Raw genomic sequence first — 27,153 nt, 5'->3', positions numbered from 1 at the left:
CAGCTAAGTGCTCCTGGCACACTGTGGACCATGTCCCTCCCATGGTCAAAACCCAGCATCACAATCCCATTCCTCTTAGAATAAGGCATATGATTCTTAACACAGCCACCTCTCCCTCGGGGACCTGCCAAAATTATGATTTCACATTTATGTGTCTAATTGGTCATATTCTCTAAAAGCTGGAAGCTTTGTGAGAGCCAGGACCACCTGCTTGATTCATCACGGGACCCCCGCAGGGCCCAGCACTTAGCAGTTGCTGCACAGACCTTTGTTAGATGGATGGATGGATGGATGGATGGATGGATGGATGGATGGATGGATGGATGGTTGGTTGGTTGGATGGATGAAAGGATAGACAGACAGGTGGATGGGATGGATGGACAGATGGTTGGATGGACAGACAGGTGGGTGGGTGGGCAGATGGATGGATGAATGGCCAGAACTCCCTGCAAAGAAATCACATTTGCAATATATTTTTGAGATAGAGAGACAGGAAGCACACTCAGAGACTCCAGCTTCGAACCCCAGCCTCTCTTGTTGCAGACTGAATCATAGTCATGCTTCATCTCATGCTATAGCCAAGAGAACACTGAGTTTATTAATGTGTGCATTCATGAATCACATCATGAATCACGATCCTGGTTTAGGTGACAGGAGGACATACATTTGAAACCTTATTCTGTAAGAATTCACAGGGTGCTAGAGTCTATCAACAAGGAGATACATCATTACCTGACAGAGCAAGAAGGACTTAAGGCCAGGAGTGCCAAGTGCTTAGCTGTGGTTTTAAAACTAAATGTTGTGGAACCAAGGGTTCTCTTGAGCCGGTTCAGGACCTGCCGGGGCTGGGGTAAGGTAAGGAGGGACAGGTTTGGGAAGGGGGGCTGAGCAGGCTGGGCTCTGGCTGCCTACCTTCTTTACAACCAGAGAACCTCCACATTTTTCTTTTTGGGACGTTGGGATACCACAGTAGTTCTCCTCTGCTAAAAGAGGTGCTGTTTCCAAAAGCTCAGAGAATGAATGACTAATTCTGCCAAAAAGAGAGGGGTAGGTCAGGCTTGTTGGAGCAGAGTTTCCCTTTCTCAATTTTTTTTTAACTTAGCTTTAAAATGCTGAGTTAAGAAAAAATTTTAATAACAAAAAAGTAGAAAAAAAAATGCCCATAATATCAAAAAGCACCTGTGTACTTTTGAAACTTCCTACCATTTTTCTGCAAAGCTGATGTCTTCTAGATATTAAATTGATGTTCTCATTTTTTCACTTAATGTTGTAATATTTATCATTTTTCCCATGTTATTATCATGTTTTCAAAAGTATTTAAAACGTGGAAATCAGGCAAAAAGATGGTTGCACGTCCTTCCAATGGTAGGCTGGAACATTCCCTAGCTCCTTTCTACTCAAAGTATGGATGAGCAGCATTAGCATCACCAAGGAGCTTATCTGAAATGTGGAATCTCGGGGCCCAACCCAGACTTGTAACCAGGTTCCGCATGGGAATCTTGGACACTTTGAAATCCGAGAAAAGGTTTAGCAAGGCTGCCTAACTCTCTAGGGCCTGGATTCTGTGAAGTTACAAGTTGATGGTAGAAGACTGATCAGTTATAAATTATGCCTTTTGCCAGTAAAGGTGAAAATGATTGTCTGGCAGAAAATAAAATCCCAAAGGGTGTAGTTCAGCACCCTCTGGGGTATTACCCAGTCTTGTGTCTGATTTACAGATCCTTCTTTGAACTAGTTTCACCATCGTGCTGATCCCCCTCAATAATGAATTAAATACATCTTTAACATGTGTTCACTCTGTATTTGTAGGAGAGGCATGTCGTCAGCTTTTTGAAATTGTGCTTTGACAGCCAGATTTATTATCATCCTTTTTAACTGCTCTATGGGATTCCACTTCGTGATTCACCGTAATTATCTACTCACCTGTCTGTTGCCCTATTGGTAGGCATCGAGGAAATCTCATTCTGTACCAGTATAAATAATTGTACCGTGAACATCTTTGAAGACAAAAGCTTTTCTGTATTTTATGTTTCTTCACCTTTGAGTAAATTTTCAAGTACAGAATTAATGGACCAAAGGGCATGCAAATTTTTAAGATGAGCAATATTGGAGTTTGCCGAGTGGACGAGAACGGAACGGCATTCCAGGTGGCCGGAGCACGGGCCTCACAGGCAAGGTGACACAGACTGGTTAGAATGTGAATGGTTGCCCTGTGAGGGGCTGGCAAGGCAGGAGAGAGACCAGACTGTAAAGAGCCTGGGACCTTGGACGGTGTATTCACATCCAGAGTGTAAGCAAAGAAGCAACAGAAGACCTGCTGCTTTAGAAAGACACTCCTAACAGCAGGGGGTGCCTCCGCACGGCTCCTGAAATGGTGGCGTGAGAGCCGACCAGGCCTGACCTGGGGCAGAGACCGGGGATGGAAACAAGAAGACAGAAAAGATACGTGGAAAGGTCCAGGGGCTTGACCAGGGTCACCAGCTCCTCAGTGGTGGAGACGAGGCCTCATGGTCACTGCTTCTTGACTCCCCCCTGGAGTCCAGCTGCTATGCCTTCCTTTGGAGTCTTATCCGAGACGTGACTTCTTAAAACTGCAGAACGCTCTTGATTTTCTCCCCGAAATGGGCTTATTAGAGTCTTGACGTGCAGGGACCAGCTCTGCCAAAGCACAAAACACACATCCAAGAAGAGGAACAGCATCACTAAAAATAAGAAAGGATTAAACACACATTCCAGCGAAGTGACAGGGCATTCTTGTGGAATTTGTTAGACTAATAAACTGCAGTGGATACTCTTGACTGTGTCTGTATCCACAAAACCAGAGCTCTGGCGCAGCTTTGCGGGGATGCAGATTTCGAACAGCAAGGGGACGGCAGGGTCCCCGAGAAGCCACTGGGGCTCTCGAAGGAGGTGGACTATGGCCGGCCTGCCCTGAGCTCACAGCCTGCCTCAGCAACTCACTGTCAAGGAAGCTTCGCAGCCTCATATTACCTGACCAAGCACCGGGTGCCTTCACAACACTGTCTGATTTTCCCTTTAGACCCCTCCCCCGCCATTTCACAAAGGGGGAAACTGAGAGCAGTACCTTGATTCCCTAAAGTCGTACCTGTTGGCCACAGTGCCTCAAGGTTCATCCGTACAAGACACCATGAGAGATTCTGAATGTGGGAGGTGATTCAGTCCACAGCTTTTTTAGGGACAAGAACCCAAAGGCATGCATCTGTCTTTAAAGACAGGAATCTCTAGTCTGATCCAGATAGAAAATAGTGGGCGTATGATGAGAAACTTCAGAGCCCCTTTCTGGGCCACTACCTCCCACCTCCCTTCAGGACTGCTCCATGTCTGAAAACCACTCTTGGTGACAGCCCCTAAAGGGAGAGGACGGATAAATAGATTGTGGTGTGTTCACACGGTGCGCTTCTGTACAGCAAGGAGCATAAACATGCTACAGCCCGGATGAGTCCCCTAAACACCATGTTGAGAGAAAGAAACCAGACTCAAGGGGCGCCTGGGTGGCTCAGTCGGCTAAGCATCTGCCTTCGGCTCAGGTCATGGTCCTGGGGTCCTGGGATCAAGTCCCACTTCGGGGTCCTGCTCAGCAGGGGAGGCTGCTCCTCCCCCTGCCTCTACTCCTCCCCCTGTTCATGCTTTCACGAGCATTCTCTTTCTCTCTCTCTCTCAAATAAATAAATAAAATCTTAAAAAAGAAAAAAAAAGCCAGACATAGGAGTTCACACAGTGCCGTCCCAGATGTAGGGAGGACAAAATTAGGTGCAGCTAATCTAGGCCCTGAGAAGTCAGGCTAGTGGTTACCCTTGATGCAGGTATTAGCGGGAAAGGGGTGTAAAGGGGGCATCTCGGGGTCTGGACGTGTTCTGTTTCTTATTCTGGGTGCTGATCACACATGTGCGTTTAGCATGCAGTATATAAAAATTTAGTGAGCTGTGCACTTGTGTTATGTTCACTTTTCTCTATGCATCTTAGACATCAATAAATGGTTTTTAAAAATGAAAGAGTCGCCAAGCATGCATGACCTCAAAAATATCTTCCTGCCAGCACTGATGGAAAAATTGCCTTCTGTTTGTCAAGGATGGGCTCTGCCAGGTGTTAGGCTCGGGGCTCTGTGCGCATTGTCCCCTTGAATTCTCCAGGGAGGTGCTGTTTTACCCCTAGTTTGCAGATGAGAGAAATGAGGCTCAGAGAGGGAAAGTACTTTGCCCAAGGTCACACAGCCAGTGAGTATGTGCCACAAGGTGGCCTCCTGTCCATTCCCAGAATGACTACTGTGTTTGTAGGCAGTTTTCTTTCACTTGTCCCCATGCAGGAAGGGATGGTCTCTGCTCTGCCTGGTCTTCCTTGAGATAATGTTCTGGATTCAGGGTCTGCAGGTGTGACTGTGGCAGCTCATCTGCCTCCTGAAATCCGGCCCCTCCCCCAGCCCACACCTCCTCTCCTACCGCAGCTATGGGGATGGACACAGGGAGATGGAGATGCTCAAATTTGCTTTCCTTATCACCAGGGCACAGATAACAAATGATCCATCGAACCAACCGGTAGTCTTTAAGAAGAGCCACCTTCAGCTAGGCACTCTGTGGCTCTGTGGTGTCATGTTGACAAGCTCAGATTTTTGGTGTCTGGGGGTTGGCTAGACCTGAGTTCAAATCCTGACTCTGTACTTAAGCGACATGGCCTAGAGCAAAAAGGCTTGTCCTCTGGACCTCAATGGTCCCCCTCTGTGAAGTGGATGTTGAAGCCCCCATTGGGTGGCTGTGTGAACTGGACCGGAGATTGTAAGAAAAGCACCAAGCCTGACACAGACAACCACTTGGGAAGAATTCGAGAGCTGGGATCCAGGCCCTAAAAGGGGACATAAACAGTGCTGGTCACTGTAAGTCAGTACTGTGCCCCATCACCCCATGCGGCTTGCGGGGAGGGGGGGGCTGGGTTCCCAGGATAAGTGAGGCTTCCCGGCAGAGGCAGAGCCTCAGCTAGCCTCCAGCATCCAGCTGGGTTTAGATAGGCTTTCCCCAAGGAGGGGATGACCCAGCTTGGACAAAGACCTGGGGGTAGGCCAGCCGGGCAGCCAGGGGAGATGGTGACTACCCACTGCTGGGACTTTCACCTCTTTTGCAGCAAGCTTGAGTGGGCAGTGGATGGTAGGGAAGGTTACCGGGCAGCAAGGACACAATGGATGCTTTGAATTCTACAAAACCAAACTCCACCGTGACCAGTGAGGCTAAAGCAGAGCCAAAGGGTACAATTAGTGTTAATACATGGTAAGCAATTGGTTCTCTGGCAGGAGGATGGGGGGCCCTGACCCGTCTGCCAGTTTCCGCAGTGTAAATACTCGCACACGGTGGGGCGTCTGGGGGGGCTCAGTCGTTAAGCGTCTGCCTTCGGCTCAGGTCATGATCCCAGGGTCCTAGGATCAAGCCCCGCATCAGGCTCCCTGCTCGGTGGGAAGCCTGCTTCTCCCTCTCCTTCTGCCTGCTTCCTCTGCTTGTGTTCCCTCTCTCTCTGTGTCTCTCTCTGTCAAATAAATAAAAAATAAATAAAATCTTAAAAAAATAAATAAATACTCGCACACGGCCCATTTCAGGCCACCACTGCAGTGTCGCTAGATGTGGGGTGAGGAAGAGAAGCACCCAGTTGGCTCTTGCAGGCTGATGGCCGGTTCCAGCACACCGCTGAGTTTCCGTAAAACTTGGGGAAACTTGCCTCACCGTGGCATGGGCTGGGATTCCCGTGGAAACCCAGAGCCCAGCGCTTCAGGAGTGAGGGCCTACTGTGTGCGAGGCCGTGAGACCTGAGACAGATGGTGTCCCCGCCCTGGTGGAGCAACAATCTGTCAGGCAATTGGCGTTGATCAAATGATTGCACTAAGCTACAGGTGGGGTGCACCTCTGGAAAGAGCACAGTCTTACATGGAGGGCATGCTCATGTCCTTCGTTGCAAAACCCTAATAAAAGGGAGATTGTCGTTGCCTGAATCAAGAACGGAGTGCGTCCTCTGAGACCTTTACCACACTTAGGTTCACCTCATGACACTGAAGTCAGGCCTGTTGTTGTGACAAACCCTTGCACGAACTGGGGCTTGGATCTCAAGTGCCTTTTCCAACCCCAGTGAAAAACCCATCAGTCTACGAGCAGAAAGGCCCTGAACCGAAATCCAGTGTTCGGTCACAAGAGTCTGGACACATCTGTAGTTCCCTCTAGACGTCAAGCGCAGGCCTGGCTCTGTCCTGCCCTGGGTACTTCTGTTTGACAGCCGTCCCCCACCCCCTCTGCTTTGCCTCCTAGGTGGTCTTCGAAGCCCTGCACAACCTGGAGCCCCGGGGCTATGTGGTGGGGTGGATCATCGCCGTAAGTTTGCTGGCCGGAGTCCTCATCTTCCTGCTGCTGGCTGTAATACTCTGGAAGGTGAGTGTGGCGGCCGGTCGCGGGCCCGGGGAGGCCCCCGCGTGGACGCCCAGCCCTCCGCCTCCCCAGAGGGGGCGCTTTTGGAAGACGTTTCCTGTTAGAACTTCCCACACGGTGCAGGTACAGTGAGAGGGAGGGCAGTGTCCCCTGCAGGCTCGGGTGGAAGCTTGGCTCCTCTTGAGGCCGTTCACAGCCGAGGGCTGACCTTTAGAGGGAGAGCAAACATCTCAGCCCCCCTCTGTTCTTACCTTCTCGCTGGTCCTAACGGGAGGGTGGGAGGGCGGGAACCGGACTCCACAGCAGAAGCCTGGGGAGGAACAGCGGCGCTTGGGGTGCTTCACCATTTACTTGGGGGAAAACACACACACACACACACACACACACACACACACACACACACACACACACAAGCAAAGGGACTGCAGGACAGTTCTTTGTTCTCTACCCATGTGGAATACAAAAAGGGTTTCTGCCCCCAAAGACTCGGGTACCTCAGATGAGCTCAAGTCCAGAGTTCTGCCTGGGGAGTTGTGGGGTCCGTTCCCCCAACCCTTGTAGGTGAGCCAAGAGATAGATTTGCCCTGCCTCCTTCCCCAGGGCACACCTATCCATCCTTCTTGCCTCCTGTTGCTTTCTCAAGGAGAAGGGGGATGTCCTTACCCCAAGTCCGAGATGGTTTCTTTGCCTCACACTCTCAGAGACCTGGAATCCCTTTGCTTCCATGCCTCTATATTCATCAGTAACAACCTCAGGATCATTATCTAACAAAGGTGCGTCTCTTCTGCTGGACAGTAGTGTTCCAGGTGAGGGGGGCCCGTGGCTGTCCTTGTGTCTCCAGCTGCCAGAAGAGCACCAGGGACCACAGCTGGGGCTTGCTGCCGCCAAAGCCTTGCTTTTCCACAGTTCCTTTTGGGTTTCAGATGCCGGTGGAAACGGCCTCTTACATCATTAGGGACGGATGCTTTAGATTCCAATAATTAGCTGCTTTGGGATTACAAAATAATTTGTATTCATCCATCAGACATTGTAACATGTCAGTGAGAAACAAACAAACAAAAAAGGTTGTAAAGCACTCAGGAGTCCACATCCCAGAATAACCGTGATGAACAGCATTGTCTCTTCTTGACCTTCCTTGCTGCATAAAGATGTAGAGCAAGCACTCTCATGGCACCTACTTATGTTTGACTAGGATGTTGAATTTTCCAGTAATGTAGTCGATATATTTTGAGGTACAAGACCTCTAAAGTCAAAACTGCGGGTTCGAACTGTGGGTTCGAAAAAAAAGCATAATAAATAGATTTTTATCCGAGAAGTCCAGGAGCAGGAAAAAGCAGTGTTTTTATTACACATTTTTCAGACTCACAATTGGACTCATTCCTTTAAATTTAGAGCTACGTCATGTGAAAAAGTGTCTGGAGGTTCCATGAAAAATATATCGAGCACATGACTTAAAGATAAGTTTATCTTATGTCCCCATGCTGTTCAGACATTCCATGTGCTCTTTTTAAGCCTGTTCTTCCCCGAACACAGTACTCTGAACTCGTTTCCATGTCTTTGAAAACCCCCTTCCAGCACAATCATGAGGCCACAGTGTCTGTCCTCGCTCATCCAGCCCCAGGACACAGGAATTTCAGTGGTTCCTGATTTCACACCTCTTTTAACGGTGCCACAGTGAATATCCTAAGAGCTAAATATTTGCACAAATCCTTCTTTATGTGCTTAGGATGAAACCCTAGAAATGGAATTACTGAGTCAAAGGAAACACGCACTTGAAGCCTTTTATTATATGCTGCAAATTGCCTTTAGAGTGGTTATACCAATTCACCCTCCCACAAGCACTGTATCAAAAGTGTCCATTTTCCTATATATTTGCCAGGAGTGGATATTACCTTTTTAAAAAAAAAAAAAATCTGCCAATTTGTCATCTGTTTAATCTGCGTGGCCAGACAGGTGCTCAACTCCCGCCTCTCTCCTCCAACTCCTTCCTGCCCAGACTGCCTCTGGTCTGTGGGTGGAGAACAAAGCCAGCTCAGTGTTTGGGATCTTAGAAGAGAGAAAGGGCTTTGGTTGGGGCCAGGGGCGGGGGGGCGTGTATTTCTTCCTTCTGCCTTTGTCTGGGCTCTTCAGATGAGAGGAAGTCCTCCAAGGCTGGGTGCGTGAGACCAGACAGGGACACAGAGTGGGGAGTGTGGTGGCCATGCCCCATTCCAGCTCATGACGAGAACTCCCTCCTTCACTCTACCACTCAGGGGTGTGTCCCAACGCTGTGTACACGCTCTTCCCTCCTCCCACCTGCCACCTGCTTAGCTTTGCTTCTGCTGTGTTTATTTAAAGAGTGCAATTACAGGAGATGGCTGTCAGGGGTAGCCAGGACCCTGATGTCACCCAGCTGTATGGGATCCAAAGAGCCAGGACCTGAGAAGGCAGACACTACCCTCTGCCATGGACTGGGGGAGAGGGCCGAGTCATGGCAGTCAGTTGGTGGCATTAACCCCACACAAGGTCTTGCCATTACCAATGAGGTTGGAAGAGAATGGTCTAAAACAGCTTTACAGAAGCAGTTGAATGATGCCATGGGGCTCAGAACTGCTTTGCTCATCATCCAAAGGCAATATTTCATTTCAGCTCACATGTGTTGACCACTTGCTCTGAACCAAACACTGGGTAGGTACCTGGATACAGCGATGATTGTACTCCTCCCTGCCCTTGAATGCTTCACCATGTAGCACGCAGACCTATAACTATAATAGTGGGTGATGAGTGTGCACAAGCTTCTCTGGAAACTGAGAAGAAGGTACCATTGATCCCCCACCCCAAGGGGCAATGTTTAAAGGCCATAGAGTACCAAGTGGGAGGTGAGCACAGCGCTTTGCAGGCTGACGGCTGCGCACTAGAACCTAGCTCTCGTGCTCACCAGCTGTGCGGCTTGGGAGCATCGCCCTCTCTGACCCTCAGCTTCCTCCTCGGTAAAACAGAGACCCTACCCTCTAGCTTGAGGTATAGAAAAGATGTGGGCAAAATGCTTAGCACTGAGCTTATAACACATCGAAGCACCTGAGAAAAGTCAGAGGACGTTTCACAAATGAGGTGTCATTCAAGTCTGACCTTAGATGTGGTGTGAGTTTTCCAGGCAGGGAAGGGCAGGTGGATATTCCCTCCAGAAGGAAGAGAAGGTAAGAAAGTAAGCAGCATTGTGGCGAGGTGTGTCATGGGAGGGCAGTGTGGGGGGTCTGGAGGCAGAGCAGTGGCATGGCCAGATCTGTTTCAGGAGACAGGTCTGGGGACAGAATGGGGGCGAGGGCAGTCGCCATGATGGAGGAGAGGAGAGCAAATTAGAGCAGGCAGGACTTGGTGGCCAGTGGGACTGAGGAGGTCAGAAGGAAGGAAAGTAGCAGTCCCTCACTGTTTTTAGCTTAGATGATGGATGGTTTCCCTTAGCTGGAGTAAGGAAGGCAGGATTTGAAATCATTTTGGAAAAAGAGCTGCTTGGTGTGAGGCATTCTGAGTGTGGGGTGCCTATAGCAGACTAGACTGGGCTTGAGTCACTCCCAGTCCCTCTCACGTAGCAGGGGGAAGGTCAACAGAAGGACATTCCTGTCACCTCACTGGTCTGGCCAGCTTTCCCTTCAGTTTCCAGGGCCGAACATACTTATCTCAGGCATCACCAAGGCCCTTTCTTCCAGTTGCAAAAACAAATAAACAAAAACAGAAATCCATTCACAGCCACTTAAGCAAGAAAGAGAATTCTAAGAATGCAAGGGTACACATAGACCCCAAAGGAAACAGGTACATGCAGACCCAGAAAGCATCCAGAAACCAAGCGAGAACACCCCTTCTTTCCATCACTCCCTTCGTCCCCCACAGCCCCTCACCACTGCCCCTCTGCACACCTGCATCACATTCTCCCAGAGCAGACCTGCCTCTCCACACTGCCCTCCACCCCTCCTAAGAAGTATATCTCAGTGACTTCTAGCCCCAGCCACAGACTGATCAGCCATCTCTCATTCCCAGTTCTGCAAGTCTAGGGGAGAGAACGTCCACCACTGTGGCTGGAGGCAGGGTGTTGGGCCGAATCTCATAAAAGAAGAAAATTAGGCAGCTCCCCCAAAGGCATTCACTCCAGCAAGGTTTCACGGTTGGTGGTGGTGCTGTTGCCCACATTGTGGGTTTTATATTGTACCATGGAACCACTGCTGCGTAACAAACTGCCCCCAAGTTGAGTGGCTCTCAACAGCCATTACATTATATCTTATGAGCGTATGGGTCAGAAATCCAGGAAGGGTTTAGCTGGGTGATTCTTCTGCTCCCCGTGACATTGAGTGGGGTCACTCGGTGGCATTTACCTGGTGGGTGGCCTGGTCTGAGGAATTCAATTCACTCACATTTGCTGGCACTTGGTGAGGATGGCTGGGAGCCTGGAATCAGCTGAGCCCCCCCTCTCTCCCCATGTAGATCAGACCTCCCCAGGGAAGAGCCTCTCTTACATGGTGGCTTCAGCCCCAAGAGAGCATGGTAGAAGCTGCTGGTTCTCTTAAAGTTTGGCCCAGAACTGGCATTCCACCATACTCTGTTGGTCAAAGCAGTCACATGCCAGCCCAGATGTAAGGGAAGGGAAATAGACCCCACATCTCAATAGGAAGAGTGGCAAAGGGTTTGTGGCCACCTTTCATCTGCCACCTTCCTGATGTTCAGAAATATGGGCAGACTCTTAATCTTTTCTTTGAAAGTCACCATTGTTTTAAAGTATTTGAAACCTCATCTCTTCCACAGTGTCATAGATAAAATCACAACTGAGCTCCTTTAGGGAAAGGGAATAGAAGTAAATCTTGGTGTAACATTCATGACTGCACGTGGCCTTCAGAGTGGGCAATCTCTTCAGGCAAAGCTGCAAGGCAGGAAGGAGGCTGGCAGAGGGAATTTCTTCAAGAAAAACCTCTTCTTTCTTAAACGGCTAAGTATGATGACTTTGGAGGAGGTTGAAAATGGCAAGCGAAATGTAGGATTATTTTGAAGACCTACATATTCCCAAATTTCACCTATAGACCCCCTATCCACTGTGATTCCTGTGTCTACAGCCTAGGAAGGATGCCTTCCACATAGTGAATAGAGACCTAATAGCATATTGACTGTGCGTAAAAGTCTGTTGATCAGTTGGACTAAGGCCAGCCTAATATTTAACTTCCATGGGGGGTCTTCATGGTTCGGGCTTATTGCCACGGTTCATATGTAATTCCCTCCCTCCTTGTCAAGGGGAAAGCCACGGAGTGGTACCCAGTTGCCACTGCTGACCAGGACCAGCTTCACGAGGGCCTTTGAAGACAAGTGAGCACCGTCCAAGTCCTCTGCCTTTATGGAGCCACATCTCCTGAAGGTCCCTTGAGAGTAGCCCCTGACCTTGCTACCTTGGTTGCTTGCCATTGCCTTGAGCTGATGAGCCAAAAATGGTTTTTCCCCAGAATGTGCCACATAGACATGGATCGTAGTGTGGTGCTGAAAACGGAACAGAGCAGGTGGCTGTGCTGATGCATTCTCTGTGCCACCCAGGCCGGTGGGTCAGCACAATGTACATTTGAAGGATGGCTAGTGCTTTCATTCGGCAGACAGCATTGGGTCCCTCCGGGGTGACAGGCTCTGGGTAGAGAGGGACATGGTCAACCAAAGAGCCCTTATTCAGCCTGGAAGACCTCTGGGAAATGCGGTTAAGTGACCAGACATGGTGGTGGCTGAGCCAAGTACATACACCTGGAGAGGGGAGCAGGACGTGGCCGGCTGAAGGGGCTGAGCCACCATCTTCTGAGCCCTCCTGCACGTCACTGTGGTGCTAACGTGCCCATCATCCGCCTATCATCTTCAATCGAAACCCCTTACAGGTCGGCGGATGCCTTTTCCAGAGCAGAACCCCAGGCTCCCTGCCTACTGCTCAGCTTCCCCCCTGCTTCTGCCTCTGGGCAGACCCCAGGACCTTCTCGAAGGTCCGCCAGCTCACATCCCAGGCACTCTCGGGCTTGGCGGCAGCAGGCCCTGGCTCGGGCACAAAATCCACAACCAGGGCCCCCGAGCTAACCAGACCCTTCTTCAAATATTCAAATGGGTCCTAATCAGCTTTCCCAAAGCTGGGATGTTAGCAGACCCTGGGAGCCGTAATTTAAACTTTATGTGTGAGGATTACAGTAGCCTGCCAAACCACCACGCAGGAAGAAAACTTTGAAATGTGAAACTCTTTTAAGGGAGAACAATCCAGATGAGTTCCCCTCTTCTTGCCCTTTAGCTCCTGACGGGGTTTGAAGCTGCCTGGGCCCCGGGCCCCGGGCCCCAGGCCTCGGACCTCGGACCTCTTCATGACAATCCTAAAGGCCTGTTTATAGAAGAAAGTGCAATTATCCAGAGGTATGGCAGGGCTCACAACCTTGTGTGGGACTCGCACATTAAGAAGTGCCTTCAAGTCCTGAAGGCAGCCTCTGAGTCAAGTGGCAAGAGAGTGAAGATGCAGGGATGTTCTTCCTTTAGAAGAAAAAGCTTCATTTAGGGCCCCCGGCTTCTCTGTCCCTACCCCCTCCCTCCCTCCCTCGGCAGTTTGCCTAAACACCGAGGAACCTTTTCCCTCCCTCCTCTTTGCCCCTTTTGCAAGCCAAGATGTTTGAGGCAAAGGGAAGTGACCAGGCCCTTCCCAAAAAGGCTGGGACCCCCTGGCTCTTTCCTTTCCCAAGCAGTGAGGAGGCAGGCCTTGGCAGGAAAGGGCAGCCTCGAACCCTCCGCGGGGCCTGTTCCAAGAGCCTGAGGCTTTAAAGCTGGCTTTGGGTTCCTGGTTTTTATTTGAGAGCAGCGTTACTTGACCTCAAGCAGAAACATTTAGGAAAATAAATCTGTAAAATGGCTCAGAGAATGTGTAAGGTTTGGCAGCCCCTCCAGGGGTCACTGGGTTATCACCTTCCCTCCAACCAGGCTGTGGGAACCCATCCTTCCTTCTCCTCCAGGGAAAGAAGACACAGATACACATGCATGTGTGCATACACACACGCACAAACATCCTTCACACTGTCTCAATTAAAACCATGTGCCAGAGACCCTCGGTGGGGACTTATTTATGCTCAGAAGTAAATATTGGGCTGATGTTGCACTGTTGACATCTCAAGACAGAGACATGCTGTGTAAATACTCAAGTAACTGAAGAGACCCATAAACATGAGGCCGCGAGTTAGTCCAAAGAAGGAGTGTGTGCGAGGTCCTTGGACTCGCTGCCCAAGAGGCCACCCAAGGGCCAGGAAAGCGGGGGTAGGGATCTCACAGGAGGCTGCTGCCGTGGAGTTGTGCAGCTAGTCCCTCACTCACCCCAAAATGGGTGGGGAAGGTAGAGGCTGGGGCAGACCCCAGAGCTTGGTCAGGGCTTCTTTCTTCCTAGGCCTCAAGCCTCCCACGACACCTCCCTAATGAGGGCTCTTCAGAGAAAATCTGCTGTTTCCCTAGTTGTTTTCTGGCAGTTTTTGATGCAGGTTTACATCAAAAGATTGTGTAAGTCTGTCAGGAGGGCTCAGGCAGCTGCCCTGTGGGGCTGCAGGCTCCTATCAGGACCAGCACAGACACAAGAAGCCAGAAAGCATACTGCTACCTCTGTCTGCAGCTGAGCAGAGCTTGGCTAGAGTCTCTCCTCCTCTAGGGTTTCCATGAATGTTTCCTCCACCCCAGACAGAACAGTTATAAACAGAGCCTTTTGCCCTTCAAGTGGCAAGGCAAGCCCTGGAAGGTTCCAGAAAAAGTACAGGACAGCATTCACCCACTGGATCGGCACTGAGTGTGGGGCTGCCAAGGATCCAGCTTTTTGAACTCATGACCGATCATTCCCAGTGGGCTTAGCTGGCAGCAAAAACAGGTTTGCCCAGCACATCTCAAAGGTTTTCCCCGAAGTAACCGTGAGGACTAACGGGAGTGAGAGCGTATGCCGGAGAGAGGGGAGGACCTGCCACACAGGAGAAATGTCTTTGAAGTCTCCGTTTGTCCTCGTTTTCAGAATTGTAGGACTCTTTATGTTTTACGATCTACCCATACTTTAATATAAAAATGGAAAATTCAGTTTACCCAAAATTTCCAAAAACTCTTGGAAAACAGTTGCAGCCCAAATTTTCTTTGGGGACCAACATAAAAAGCTGTCATTGTGTTTCAGCTGAGGTCTAAGAATGCCTTCGGTCTCTGAGGCACAGCCAGAAAATGACCTTCCGGGTGGTGTAGGAGGGAGGTGGTAGGAGTGTGAGTAGTAATCAGGACTCTGGGCTCCCTCTGCCACATCTCTCCCGAGTACTGGGCAGGCCTGGTGTGACACAGTTGTGGGGGGACCGTTGCTCAGTAAACTCAGAGCCTGGGCTTTGGGTTCTATATCAGAAGCCAAAACTAGGCTCTAAACAAAAGCACAAAGGTGATATTCTCTTTTTCGGACATGGAATTAGCTTGATCGTGCAAGAAAGAATATTAGTTTGAGAGAGCACCCACTGGACTATATGGCACCTTTGTGCAGACTAGTAAACTGCACCCCTTCGTCCAGAAACTTTACTTCCATCCGCCGAAAAATCAGAAAACCTGCTGCTGATTTTGTTAGCGGGAGGGGGAAGAAGACACTCTACTTCCATCTGCTGGAGGATAGCTGTAATACACTTACATGTCCCGGCTATCTGTGATGTGAGGGCACCGCCCCCTTTACAGGCAGTGCACAGCCTGCTCTACTGTACCCAGCACTCCCTAGCCATGAACGGGGACCGTGTTTTAAGAAATGGTCTTTGGGCTGCATAGACAGAGGACAGACATCAGTGGCAGCTCCAACTTTCCATCGAAGAGACGACACACAGGTTGGGTGGGGTGCAGGGCTCTTGAGATGCTGCGGTGTTGGGGCAGGGCAGAGTTTGCAAGGCTGTTTCTGAGAGCAGCATTCCAGTCATTCCAGGGGTGCGGGGGTGATTCTTAGGACTAATGCTAACACCACTGTACTTGATAGAAGAGAGCTTGCCTCTGGATGCCTGCAGGAGACGGTGCCTCCACGTCTTTGGAAACAAGCATGACCCTTAAACATGAGCACATGATAGCTGCATGTGACAGGGAATCCAGGTGCTCCAAATCCTTGCTAGGTGGTTTGCACACTCTATTTCAAATCCTTATGCTAGCATAGCCCTGAGAACGTGAGCCAACTTTTGTGCTGCTTGGAGATGAATTAGAAAAGTCTGTTCAGCAGAACAAGACACAGTGATGCTCCTTAGATCCAGAACCCTATCGGCTGCCCCTCTGCCTCTCTTCCCGCGGGTGCTGATTCATTCAGTAAGTCGGACAAAAAAAAAAAAAAACACAGAGTACTGTATCAGTTACCTCATGCTGCGTAACAAACCACCCCGAAACTTAATGGCTTAAAAGCAGCAAACATCTACATAGCTCACAGGTCTGTGGGCTGGGCTGAGCTGAACAGGGGGGTTCTCTGGTCTTAGCTGGACGTGTCATATCTGCACCTGCAGGCACTTGGGGGTTGGCTGGTCTAGGAGGGCCTCAGCTGGGTACACTCTCCTCTAGAGCAAACTCATTCACATGCAGGCCAGGCAGGGTTCTGAGAGAGCAAGCAGAAGCACGCAAGGCTTCATGAGGCCTAAGTGTGGAACCGAATTGTCAGAACAAATCACAGTGCAGATTCAAGAGGGGGAATCAGCCCCTGCCTCAAGATGGGAACCGCCACGGAATCATGTGGTAAAGGCCTGGACGTGGGGAATGCAGGATTGTGGGGATTTTTGCGGTTTATCTCTGCAGCCAAGTACAGGTGATATGCTCAGCTCTGGGGACATAACACACAAAATCCTACCTCCCAGGACTTCTAAGACTTAAGACAAATAGGAAGGTTAACGAGGGAACAGTTGAAATCCTGCTTGATTAGTGCCACAGTAGAGATAAGTTACTTCTCTGGAACTGGAAAGTGAGTAACCTGGGATCCGTGAATCATTCCACCATCCACGGGAAGGGTTCAATGCTAAAGAATCTCATTTCCATATCACATCCAGCCTCAGTTTCAGGATTATGTTCTCCTTAGCACAGAAGGTGCTCATGACATATTTGCTCCACCAACCACATCTTTATCATAACTGTATTCCAAGCAGTAACTCCTTAGACCTTTCCAGTAAGTTGTGCATTGCTCTTCTGACCTTCTGTGGGTGTGCTTTGAGGGCCTTTTCCCAGAACATCCAGCCCAAGCCCCTGTTCCACATTCCTTGCAGAGGGGAGAAGGTAGCAGAGATTTAAGAGGAGGAAAAAGTGTGTGGGGGCCTGGACAGGGGGTGGAGGGGAGGGTCAGAAAGTGGGGTTCTGGCACATGCTGAGAAGAAACCACAAGGGCTGCAAACCCTAGGAACTCGGTGTCTGTCCACAAAGCTGCCCCGTGAGATAGATGCTCAGAACACAAGACCCTTGCCAGGTGTTGAAGAAAGCTTTCTCCCCGTTGCTCAGACTGCACCCATCCCTTCACTGACTCCACTCAAAGTGAACTCTCAGGATTCCCCGGCAGTGTGGGTGGAGATGCTTCCTGGCATCTGGCTTGACAGTTCTCATCTTCAGCGAGGAAGTCAGACCCTTCCTGAGGGGGAGGGGGGGTAAGAATTGTGACCATCAGAATGACTGTGGTTGCTCAGCTTGGAGCAAAGGAGTTGGGGGAGATGTGCGCATGAGAGCCGGGCTTGCGTGATCATTCCCTCGGGGCAGGGTTTATATTCGCTCTTGGCAGCATGCTGCAGAAATCACTGCTCGTGAGCATTTTCCCACATGGCTACAGGAGTTACAGGCTCACGAGAGCACCGCAGACCTGCCAACAGCTGACCGAACATGTGTGGCTGTTGGAGTCCCTCCGTTCAAGGGGGCTGAAATGGGGGTTTCAGGGCGGGTAATTGATTCCCAAGGTGACCTCAGGAAACACTGATCAGAGCAGGGGAGCGAGAGAGGAAAGAGAAGGAAGGCAATAAAAACGCAGTAAGACCGGTTACCCCTGCCAGCACGTTCCACGGGGAAACTCTGGTAGGTCATGCACCTGAGGCTTGTCACACCCAAGAAGAGAGGGAGCAGGAGTAACCCACAGCCGGTCATGTTTAACGGCAGAGACAGGAAGGGGTGTCTGGCCTCCGAAACAGTAGGCCACTAATGCTGGTGCGCAAAGGACAAGACGTGCCAAGTCTCCCTGAGCCTGGGAGAAGGTCAGCCCTGGGCTACAAAAATGGCTTACCTCTCGGGCAGTGATGGCTGGGCGAGAAGTGCTACAAACTCGCCCTCGGGTATGTGAAAAACCGTAAGACGTCAGAGGGGAAGGCCCTTCCGGAATTAAGCTAGAGGAAACCCATCCTGGGTCCGGAGAGATGCCAGTTCTAGGGGAGTTCACCCTGCTGGTCGTGGCGCAGGCATTGAATGTTTCGTAGGTCCGAGAGAAAGATCTAGAGGGACAGCAAGGTATAGGCTGCTGGGAGAGCGGTATTTATCAATTACCCCATGATGGCTATTGTCTCCCAGGATAGTAATAGGTTTATCAAAAGCCCAATGAGCTCAGGAAAGGTCAAGTCCCTGAGTTTCTTGGATCCTTTACTAAGGGTTTATTAGACCCTGACTATTCTCCTGTGCATTCCATAGCTCTTAAAGGAAGAAAGAAAGCAGCATTTCCCAAACTTATTTGACCGTGAAACCTATCTCCCAAATGCCTTTGAGTAACTATGCTCAGTAATGGGGGTTCCCTGACACACCATTCGGGAGACATGCCACCAGAAGCATTTATGAGGAGCAACCAGAAGATAACCTGCAGGAAGTCCATGCATTTTGAAAGGTAGCACCCCAATAATGCTTTTCCTAAGTCAGTCTCATCCGAGGGGTTTTCTAAGCCCTCCCAGCTCTGTGAGTATAGCTCATCCCTCCTCCTCACCCAGGGGAGCAGAACGACTGATTCTCCAACATTCTAACCTGGCTTTTCCTCCCCCTACCTTTCAGATGGGCTTCTTTCGCCGAAGGTACAAAGAAATCATTGAAGCGGAGAAAAACCGGAAAGAGAACGCAGATGGTTGGGACTGGGTCCAGAAAAACCAGTGACCTGCCCCACCAGTCACATGACCCCACCATCCGCCTGGCGTCCTTGATCTTTGTATCTTCCATATTTGGAAGAAAGAATCTTCTCCAGATTTTCCGGAGGCCCCGCTGATGCTGTCCTCTTCCTCACGTTACCAAGCCCAGGAGCCCACCTGAGGCAGCCACTCTGGCCAGGTCACATGACTAGAGCCACCACCCATTTCCTTTTAGAGATGAACCCCAAACTTTGGAAAGCAAGCTACAGAGCTGAGCGATATTTATGGCTGCAACCTGCGTGGTCGACCCTCAGGGGAAAACTGTTACCTAAAAGTATTTTTATAAATATAAGCCTTTTATACTGATTATGTCTTTATATTTGTATCAATGTCTTATTATGTCTATTAAATAGTTATATAATTCACTCAAGCACTGATATCTGGCCTGAGAGCTTGAGCGTACATGTGCATTCATACAAATTTTAAAGAGTGAAAACCTGATCGTACTTTGGAACTTGCTGTTAAAAGAGACTTGCGGATAAAATAATCTGAAGAAACCTCGTGGGATGAATCCACCAAGCTGGCGGTGCTGCACATAAACTGTGGTGGTGGCGAGACCCCTAAAACGATTCACATCTTCATCGCCTGGAGTCAAGTTCAAAGTAATGTGCTAAAGAACTCGAAGTGGTTTTTCATATGTACCTGTCATTGGAAGATTTCCAGCAGGAATTTGGATGGAAAAACCTGACCCTGGCACAGGTCTGCTCTGCATCACCTATACAGCAGACATCACACCCTCCTTCCACTTGGGTTAATAAATGAGAGCTTGGAGCAAGGCCATTTGGTCATCTGGTAAACCTCAGAATGGCGTCTCATCCTGGACATCATGCGTCAGAGTCCACACACCACAGGGACTAAATCCGTGCCCAGCGAGCAAAGACTTGTGTCTGAATGCTGTGATGCGTTGCCTTTTCATTGAGTTCAGAGGTCTCCACTTCTCCTACCCTTTTGCTGTCCCAGCTAATGGTGACTGCAGATCCCTTCCCAGAGATGACCATTCAACCTGTCCTTCGTTTTTAAAATACTGTCTTAAGTGGGGTTCCCAAAAAGCAAACTCTGATACAAGGATTTGCATGCAAGTAACTGATTAGGGGAGTGTCCCGTGCCCGGGAGACCGCAGTAGGGGTGTGAGGGAAGCAGGACAGGGAAGGGAAAGAAGCCAGGGAAGGGTGCCATTTCAGAGGACATCCCGTGGAGGGCAGTTTCAGCCTGAGCCTACGAGGAGCTCTGGAGGGCAAGTTAGGTCTCAGAGTTGTCCCAACCTGAGGCAAGGGAGCTGAGCTTCCGAATTCTTGCACCCAGGGGAGGTGTAAACTTCCCACTCTCGGTTCCTGCTGGCAGGCCAGCTCCGATAGCCCGAAGGCGGTCCTCTAAAGGAGAGCTGGAAGTGCACCCCCAGGCCAGGGTGGGGAGGGGGGCATCCAGAAACGATGTGAAAGAAATGATGCACAGGGATCTGGGCATAGCACTGACATCTGCCCTGCCCCCTGCGTGTGCGAATGCTGAGTTGTGGCCTTCAGTTCCAGTCTCCCTGTTTGACAGTGTTTATCATCAGACGCACTGCCGCCTGGTTTTGAGTACAATGTGATTTTCTTAAAGGGCAATGGGATGATGGGTGTAGTGTGCTCAGCATTGCGCCTGGCCCATCGTGAACCCTCAGTGACTGAGGCAGCTCTGGCTGCCATCCCTGAGAGCCATCTGCTGAGAAAAAAATACGTGGCCAAGAACAGGCTCTGACAAAGAGTCTTTACTGGCTGATTACGGCCCACTGATGCCCCAGGTACCTAACAGACGGCATCAAATGGGAACGAAACAAGACATAAGATGAAGATCTTTCTCCTAGGGCCTTGTTTGCTGGAAACCAACATGTTGGGGGTCTGTGGACACTGTTGCAAAGACACAGAACTCTGCTCCAGAGGAGACAGGTGTTCTGTGCACGGACTTGGCTAATATTTGCAAAGACATCTCAAGTTGGGGCAGAATCATGAGGATGTTGGGCACCTGTGAACCCGGCATGGAACGTAAGTGTCTTTTCATGCCTCATTATGCAGTTGAGTCTGATGCAGGAAGACGGTGTATGTATCACGTGTCCCCTCGTGGTGAATCTGGGAATAGACGACCAAGCCAGAGGGTCCATGGCATAAACGAGGCTGATCTTAGAATGAAGGCAGGGATGTTGCTTCTAACGGAGGGATGGAGGCATAGGTGTAACTACTGGGTGGATGCAGGCAAAGAAGCCAGTTCTCAGAGTTCTCCTGGGACTTTTATCAAAAGTAGTAAAGGCAGCTTTGAGTGGGTCTTAGTCACTCATTTCAAGGATATTTATGGGGCCCCTGCAGTGCTTCAGGAGCGACGCTGGGTGCTGCAAGGTACTCCAAGAACACCACAGGCACGTTTGGCCTGGAGAGCCAAACCTCCCTGCAAGAGGAGTGTAGAGTGTGGACTCCTTTATGAGACCCCACGTGTAGCTTTCCTTTGGTGGATGCTTGTTCACCATGTCACGCTGGCCTTTAATAAACCATTGAAGATTCTTGGGTGGTAGGCCTGGGTCAGCTCCATCAGCAGCTTTGGACAAATTCATCTATAGCCACAACTAGCTTCCCACGAGGGGTGGGAAGGGTGGTGGCGTAGGGGATGACTCACCCTGCTCCTGTGGGCAGTCTCAGAGCCAGAATCACTTTGCCTCTGGTCAATTCCAAATGGTAGACCCACATGAGTAGTCATATACTCAGGAGATCACTACGACTTCATAAGACGGTTTTTTAAAACAATTGGCCTTGGCATCACCAGGTGCAAACACTAGCAGCCACTCCAAGAGTCTATCTGGGGAAGGCTGGTGCCTCTGCGTGTCCGATGGGGCCGAGTAGCAGGTGGGGCAACAGGGGGCCATTTAAGACGGTGATAAAGAAGCCAAGCACACTGTAAGCCTGCTCTCAGCTGGGCATCTTACCAGCTCCACCCCAGCTCAGAAGTTCTCAATCGGCTCTCAGGGGAAGCAGAGACAGGGTGAATGGCATCTGTGTGTTACGCCTCCAGAATATTCTTTTAAAAGTCCACAGTGCATTCCAGTTTCTAACCTTCCTACTCGTATGAGTTCACTGTGGAATTCTATCAGATATTCTCTCTCACAGCTACTGCAGCTTTTAGTTTTAGATTCAATATGGTTTTCACTGTCAGAAATATGGAGACACTTTTCAGATATGAAAAAGGACCCTTTAAAATTTGAGGAAAATCATGCCCTCTGTTCAAAAATGATTCGCTTATGCTTCGTTGATACGGGACTCATGAGTTGGGAACATCCCCACTATGAATCCTAGACCTGTCACCAAGAAGAGGCCATGAAGTTTAGGAACAAGGAGACACTAGGAGAAGGGAGTGGATCCACTGGCTTTATGGGGACTGACAGGCACACGTCAGGAATCAGCTCTCTCAGTCAGCACTTCAGGAAAATCCCACCACCAAGAGGATTCCGAAGTCTGGGAAATGGAGAAAATCCAATAGTCCTCCTTCACCAAGTCATGCGTAGCCTACCCTCTTTGAGCCAAAGACAAGGGGGTTAAAAGCAAACAGAAAACTAGCAGGACCATCTGGGACCTGTTTTCAATGCAGAAATGGTTGCCTTTATCCCCCAAGTGATACGTATGCTGTATGCCTCCTGTTAAAACCCTAGCAGGGTCAGTTTTTAAAGGTTATTCAACTACTTTTATTTTTGGAAAAGGCATTATGGCCAGGGGAATGCAGTTACACATAGGTCACATCGGAAATGTGCATCTGGTGAAACCTACATAGCCCTGACTTCCGGGAATTTAGAGGCACTGCAAAAGGACGGTCATGCGGGGAAAGGGCCCTGTAGCAGACAGACAGCAGAAAGTGTCATTTTAGAAATGCTCCAATGGACAGGGGTTTCGGCGATGTGTTGTTCTGCTCTAGAGAGTGGTGGTATGCACAGTGGAGAGTATTTTCTAAAACAAAGAATGGCTGAAGGGAGGATACAGAGCTAGTAGGGCCCAGATGAACCTTCTAGAATGTCTTCTGACTTTCAGCACACTGGGGGGATAATGAACAAATTTCCCATGTGATGCAATGCTTTATAGCACAATAATCTAGATTTCAGACTTTGTTAAGGTTTTTTTAAAAAAAAATTCTAATGTGCACAGTGTGACGGGCAGAGTGAGTTTAAAAGCTTTAAGAGTGATTAATTGCATGGCAGACACCCACGCTAACTTCACTTCCAGAACCTGACTGATGCATCCATGTACATTTCCGTTGAGGGATTTTGGTGGGAGGGGTGCTCCTCCTTACGAAGTCACGTGTATTAAAGTCTATGCAGTCACTTCTAATTTACTTGCACTGTTTGGGAAATGCAGGTTTACAAAAATACACGTTTGGAATAAAAAAAAATGGCTGCAAATGATTCAGGAGTTTGGTGTGTAATTTCTTTGCTAATGCAGAACTTGAACCTTTTTAGGATGTTGAAGATGGGCTTTGAATGCATTACTTCATGAGCATTGAAGAGCATGGGCAGGTCTGTCTTATCCAATGTGGCTGAACAGTCCCCCATCCTTGGCCTCCATCCTGCAGCCACCACCTTCTCTGTGCATCACCCACCTGCCCAGGGCCACACCCGGGACCTTGATCTTAAGATAAAGGTGCCCAAATTAAATGGAGGGGATTCCTCAATGTTAGTAGACTGCTTCCAAGTGTTTCCACCAGTCACCAAGCATTTTCCCAGAAGCCTTTCAGTAGCATCCTTACACGTTCACAAACATCATGTTCTCTTAGATTTGTGATCTCTCATCTGTCTAGTTACGTCCCTGTTCTTACCTCACATGTTGTTCACTTGTGTGTTTTTCTCTTTTTCCCCTTAGAGGAGACCAACAAAGATCTATCTATTTTACCAATCTTTTTCAAGAATAAGCCTTTGGCTGTACCAATCAGACCTACTGGGTTTTGTTTTCTGTATCATTAATTACTGCCTTTATACTTGTTAAAATTTACTTTACTGTCCTGTAGTTAAAAGTCATGCACAAACACACCACACAGTTTAAAAGGGGGTGTGAAAAGATACATACCAACGGGTTAAAAATGGTTGCCTTTAGGTAGATGGGATTGTCAACGTTTTAGCTCTGTTTTTTTTTTTTTTACTTAACTGAATTTTAGTTTTCTACAGTAAGCATGCATTTCTTTTGTAACAATGAAACATATGCAAATTATTTTTTCAATAAAATTACATCTGGGAAAGTGTGAGTTGCTAAGCCAAAAGAGATCCCAAATTGCAGTTCTAGAAAGGGATATGATTTGTTTGCAACAAAGAGCCCTGATGAGCCTGACTCCGAGGGCAATGGTCCAGTGAGCAATTTCAAGCCTTTTAATTCCGGATGCTTCCTGGCTTAACAAGACCTGCCACCATCACTAATACTAATTAAGTACATTTCTCTAAGATTGCCCAACCTGTTTCCTTAAGCCAGGAAAAGGTCTGGACAACCTCAAAAGAATCAAGAGATACAAAATGAAGAGGAAGAAGAATCACCAATTAGTAATGTCAGCCCCCTTCAATCGGGAGTTTTTCAGTCCACCAGATTGCCTCTGGTCCTTAAAGTCTGTCTGTTCAGCAGGTTACTGTGCTTAGTAATAGAATTAATGTAAGTGCTTACTTAGAGCTCTGCCTGCATTATCAGACCAACTGGCAGCTTTCCATCAGCAAAGCCGCCTGACCCTGAGATCACGTCTATTCATTCTATGCACACATCCTACTGAAGTGGGTATGAGAGGGTATTGTCAGTTCTGTGTTAAACCTCAGACCATGCCATCGGGGCTTGCTGCCAAACCTCTGCTCTGCCTCAAAATTTAGTCCAGATCATTTTATATATTATTTGATATGATTCTTCTATAATTGAAAAAGATCCTAAAAATTAAAACAAATGTCAACAAAGGTATAACTCTTACCCTCTGAAGATGCCAAATAGTTGAAAAAACAGGGTGCATTTTTAAAAGTATTTCCAGGAAAACTTTCTTCTAAGGAATTACAGATTAAGAAAAATGAAATTCTCTTCAAATCAACATCTATTCAGAACCCACCTTGTTAATATCTGGCTCCATATAATAGAAAAAAATCCAAAATAACAATGGTTTCAACGCGATAGAAGTATGTTCCTCTCTCACATGAAAGAAGACCAGGTCTGGGTCATCAAGTTCTCATATAGCAGATTCATGGATCATCGGGATATCACCTCCTATCTTTCTAGGCGTGTGGCTTCCATTCTTAAAGTTGTTTCATGGTTTCAGATGGCTATCAGGGTACCAGCCATCATGGCAACATTCCAAGCCTTTTAATTACCCTTCCCAGAAGTCCTATACAACACCAACCAGAAATTAGTCATTAAAAAATGCTCCCGCCCATAAAGGAAAATGGGGAGTGTATTATTAAGGAAAAAGAGCAGTGTACATAATTTTTTTAGATTTTTTTTTATTTTTTAAGTAGTATCTCCACCCAACATGCAGCTCCAACTCACAACCCCGAGATCAAGAGTCGCACGCTCTACCAATTCAGCCAGACACTGAAGACCACTAACAGTCGCCACCCCTGACATGTATAAGATACTGAGAATATAACTGCCTTAAGTCCTAAGTATGTACCTTCCAATCCTTAAGTCTGACTGGATGTGAGCAAAGAGAAAACCTTTATTTGGGGCGGGGGTGGGAATCTCAGCTACACAGAGTTGGTTAATCAACTTTTCTTGTGTCTTTTCTCTTTTACCCACCCCATCCCATCCCCATTCACATTTCCCTCTCTCCCAGAGGCACCAAGTCTCATGAATGGAATACATGGTCTTAGAAATACATACGTAGTATTATTTTGTGTGTTTCACTTAAGTGGTATTGGGCCTGAGAGCTCATTCTGTGTTGTATTTTTTAAGGATATACTCATGTTGCCGTGTTTATACATCTAGTTCCTTGTTTCTGGTTGCAGCACCTCACTGTACATTACGTTTCCACTGTGTCTTACTTCCCCAGCCCCTCTGAAGCCGACCTTGGCTACTTCCATACCTGTGGAAATGAACATCTTCTCCCATGGCCCCTCATGGACCTGAGCTAGAAACTCTCTTGCTACACATTTCACATACTGCATCTTAAGTTGCTTACAGTTTCATTCTGCTAGAATGTGTCTGATGGCCATACACGTGCATCAATCACTTCATATTCTTTCTTTTTAAAGTATAATTAACATACAGCCTTATATTAGGTTCGGGTGTACGACATAATGATTCAACAATTCCCTACGTTACTCAGTGCTCACCACGGTTAAGTATAGTCACTATCTGTCACCAGTGTTATTACAATTTCTTTTAGATTGCTTTTTAATTGCTTTATTAACTTTACACTTTTTCATGCAACTGGGTGACTCTACTGTTGACAGAAACTTAGACTGGGTGCCAAGGCAATCTTCAATTGGAATCTGGTAACACAGAACCCACCCGACACATGGAAATTACATAAGGTTCACAGCAAACGAATCAGTAAAGGTATATCAGGAAAATGCAAGGAAAAAGAAAACAGTGTTGAATCACAGTATTAATCTCATGGAAAATGGCAGGAGTCAAGGCATAAGGCAAAATTCGTCATGATGGTCATGGTGATTAGAGAGCTCCCCCATCAGGATACGCAGACAATTCCTCAACTGCAGCTCCCTAAGTTTCTCCTGATTTCTCTCATCTCCTCCATGAACATTTCCATATCATCTCCATCTCCACCCCTCCCATCATTGACCTGCCTATTGGGTATGGCCCATCGGAAATTTGGAGCAAGTCGGCGAGCCTGTCCCCGTCTATTATTTCCTGCAGGTTGGTGGCCTTCTCCCCCCACAAAGGGCGGTCTTCCTCTCTATTCTGCATGGGCTGCTCCATTTCTTCGTTTTCCTGGGGGATATTTGCCATGAGATTTTTTTTTTCCTGGTTGTTTTTCTGGGCCTATCCTTGCTGTCTCCTCCTCTCGATTCTCGCCGTGAGTGCGCCGCCACGACACTTGACACCTACACCTGCAAACCTGCTCCGCTTTCCTTGGGCCCGATGCCAGCCCGCCCAGCGCAGGACCGCGGGGAGTCGGTACCCAGACGGGAGTCAATGTTATTACAATTTTATTGATGGTATTTCTTGTGTTGAACTTTTTATTTCCATGATTTCTTTACTTTGTAACTGGAAGTTTGTACCTCTTAATTCCTTTTATCTGTTTCACCCACCCACCCCCATCCACCTCCCCTCTGGCAACCACCAGTGTGTTCTCTGTATTTAAGAGTCTTTTGTTTGTCCATTTGTCTTGTTTTTAGGTTCCACAGGTAAGTGAAATCATATAGCATTTGTCTTTCTCTGTCTGATTTATATCACCCAGTATAATACCCTCTAAGTTCATCCACATTGTTGCAAATGGCAGAATCTCATTCTTTCTTATGGCTGACTGATATTTCATCTTATATACATACACCACATCTTCTTTATAATTCATCTATGAATGAACACTTGGGTTGCTTCCCTATCTTTGCTACTGTAAATAATGCTGCAATAAACATAGGGTGCATGTAGCTTTCCAAGTTAGATGTTTTCATTTTCTCTGGGTAAATAGTAGCGGAA

At 48.4% G+C, this 27,153-nt stretch overlaps 1 protein-coding gene and 1 pseudogene across 6 annotated transcripts in view; one reads left to right on the top strand and one right to left on the bottom strand.

Moving 5' to 3' along the window:
• The window catches only part of ITGA9 (integrin subunit alpha 9), a 339,913-nt gene extending 316,970 nt beyond the window's left edge, over nt 1–22,943 (top strand). For 5 of the 6 annotated variants that reach the window (XM_073902077.1, XM_025884438.2, XM_073902092.1 and 2 more), the window contains 2 exons: nt 6,300–6,419; nt 18,399–22,943. In XM_073902077.1, the coding sequence (XP_073758178.1) occupies nt 6,300–6,419; nt 18,399–18,497 (219 nt within the window). In that variant the 3' untranslated portion in view covers nt 18,498–22,943. Of the gene's footprint in view, nt 1–1,809; nt 5,600–6,299; nt 6,420–18,398 lie in introns of those variants that run through there. The other variant, XM_073902086.1, reaches the window with a different exon arrangement.
• Nucleotides 22,944–25,879: 2,936 nt separating this feature from the next.
• Nucleotides 25,880–26,641, bottom strand: LOC112823329 (protein BEX3-like; annotated as a pseudogene).
• Nucleotides 26,642–27,153: the final 512 nt, after the last annotated feature.

Source organism: Callorhinus ursinus, unplaced genomic scaffold, assembly GCF_003265705.2.
Source record: "Callorhinus ursinus isolate GAN/ISIS: 27379988/994484 unplaced genomic scaffold, GSC_fseal_2.0 scaffold1, whole genome shotgun sequence".
NCBI classification, from domain to species: Eukaryota; Metazoa; Chordata; class Mammalia; order Carnivora; family Otariidae; genus Callorhinus; species Callorhinus ursinus.
This window is presented reverse-complemented; position numbering and strand designations above follow the sequence as displayed.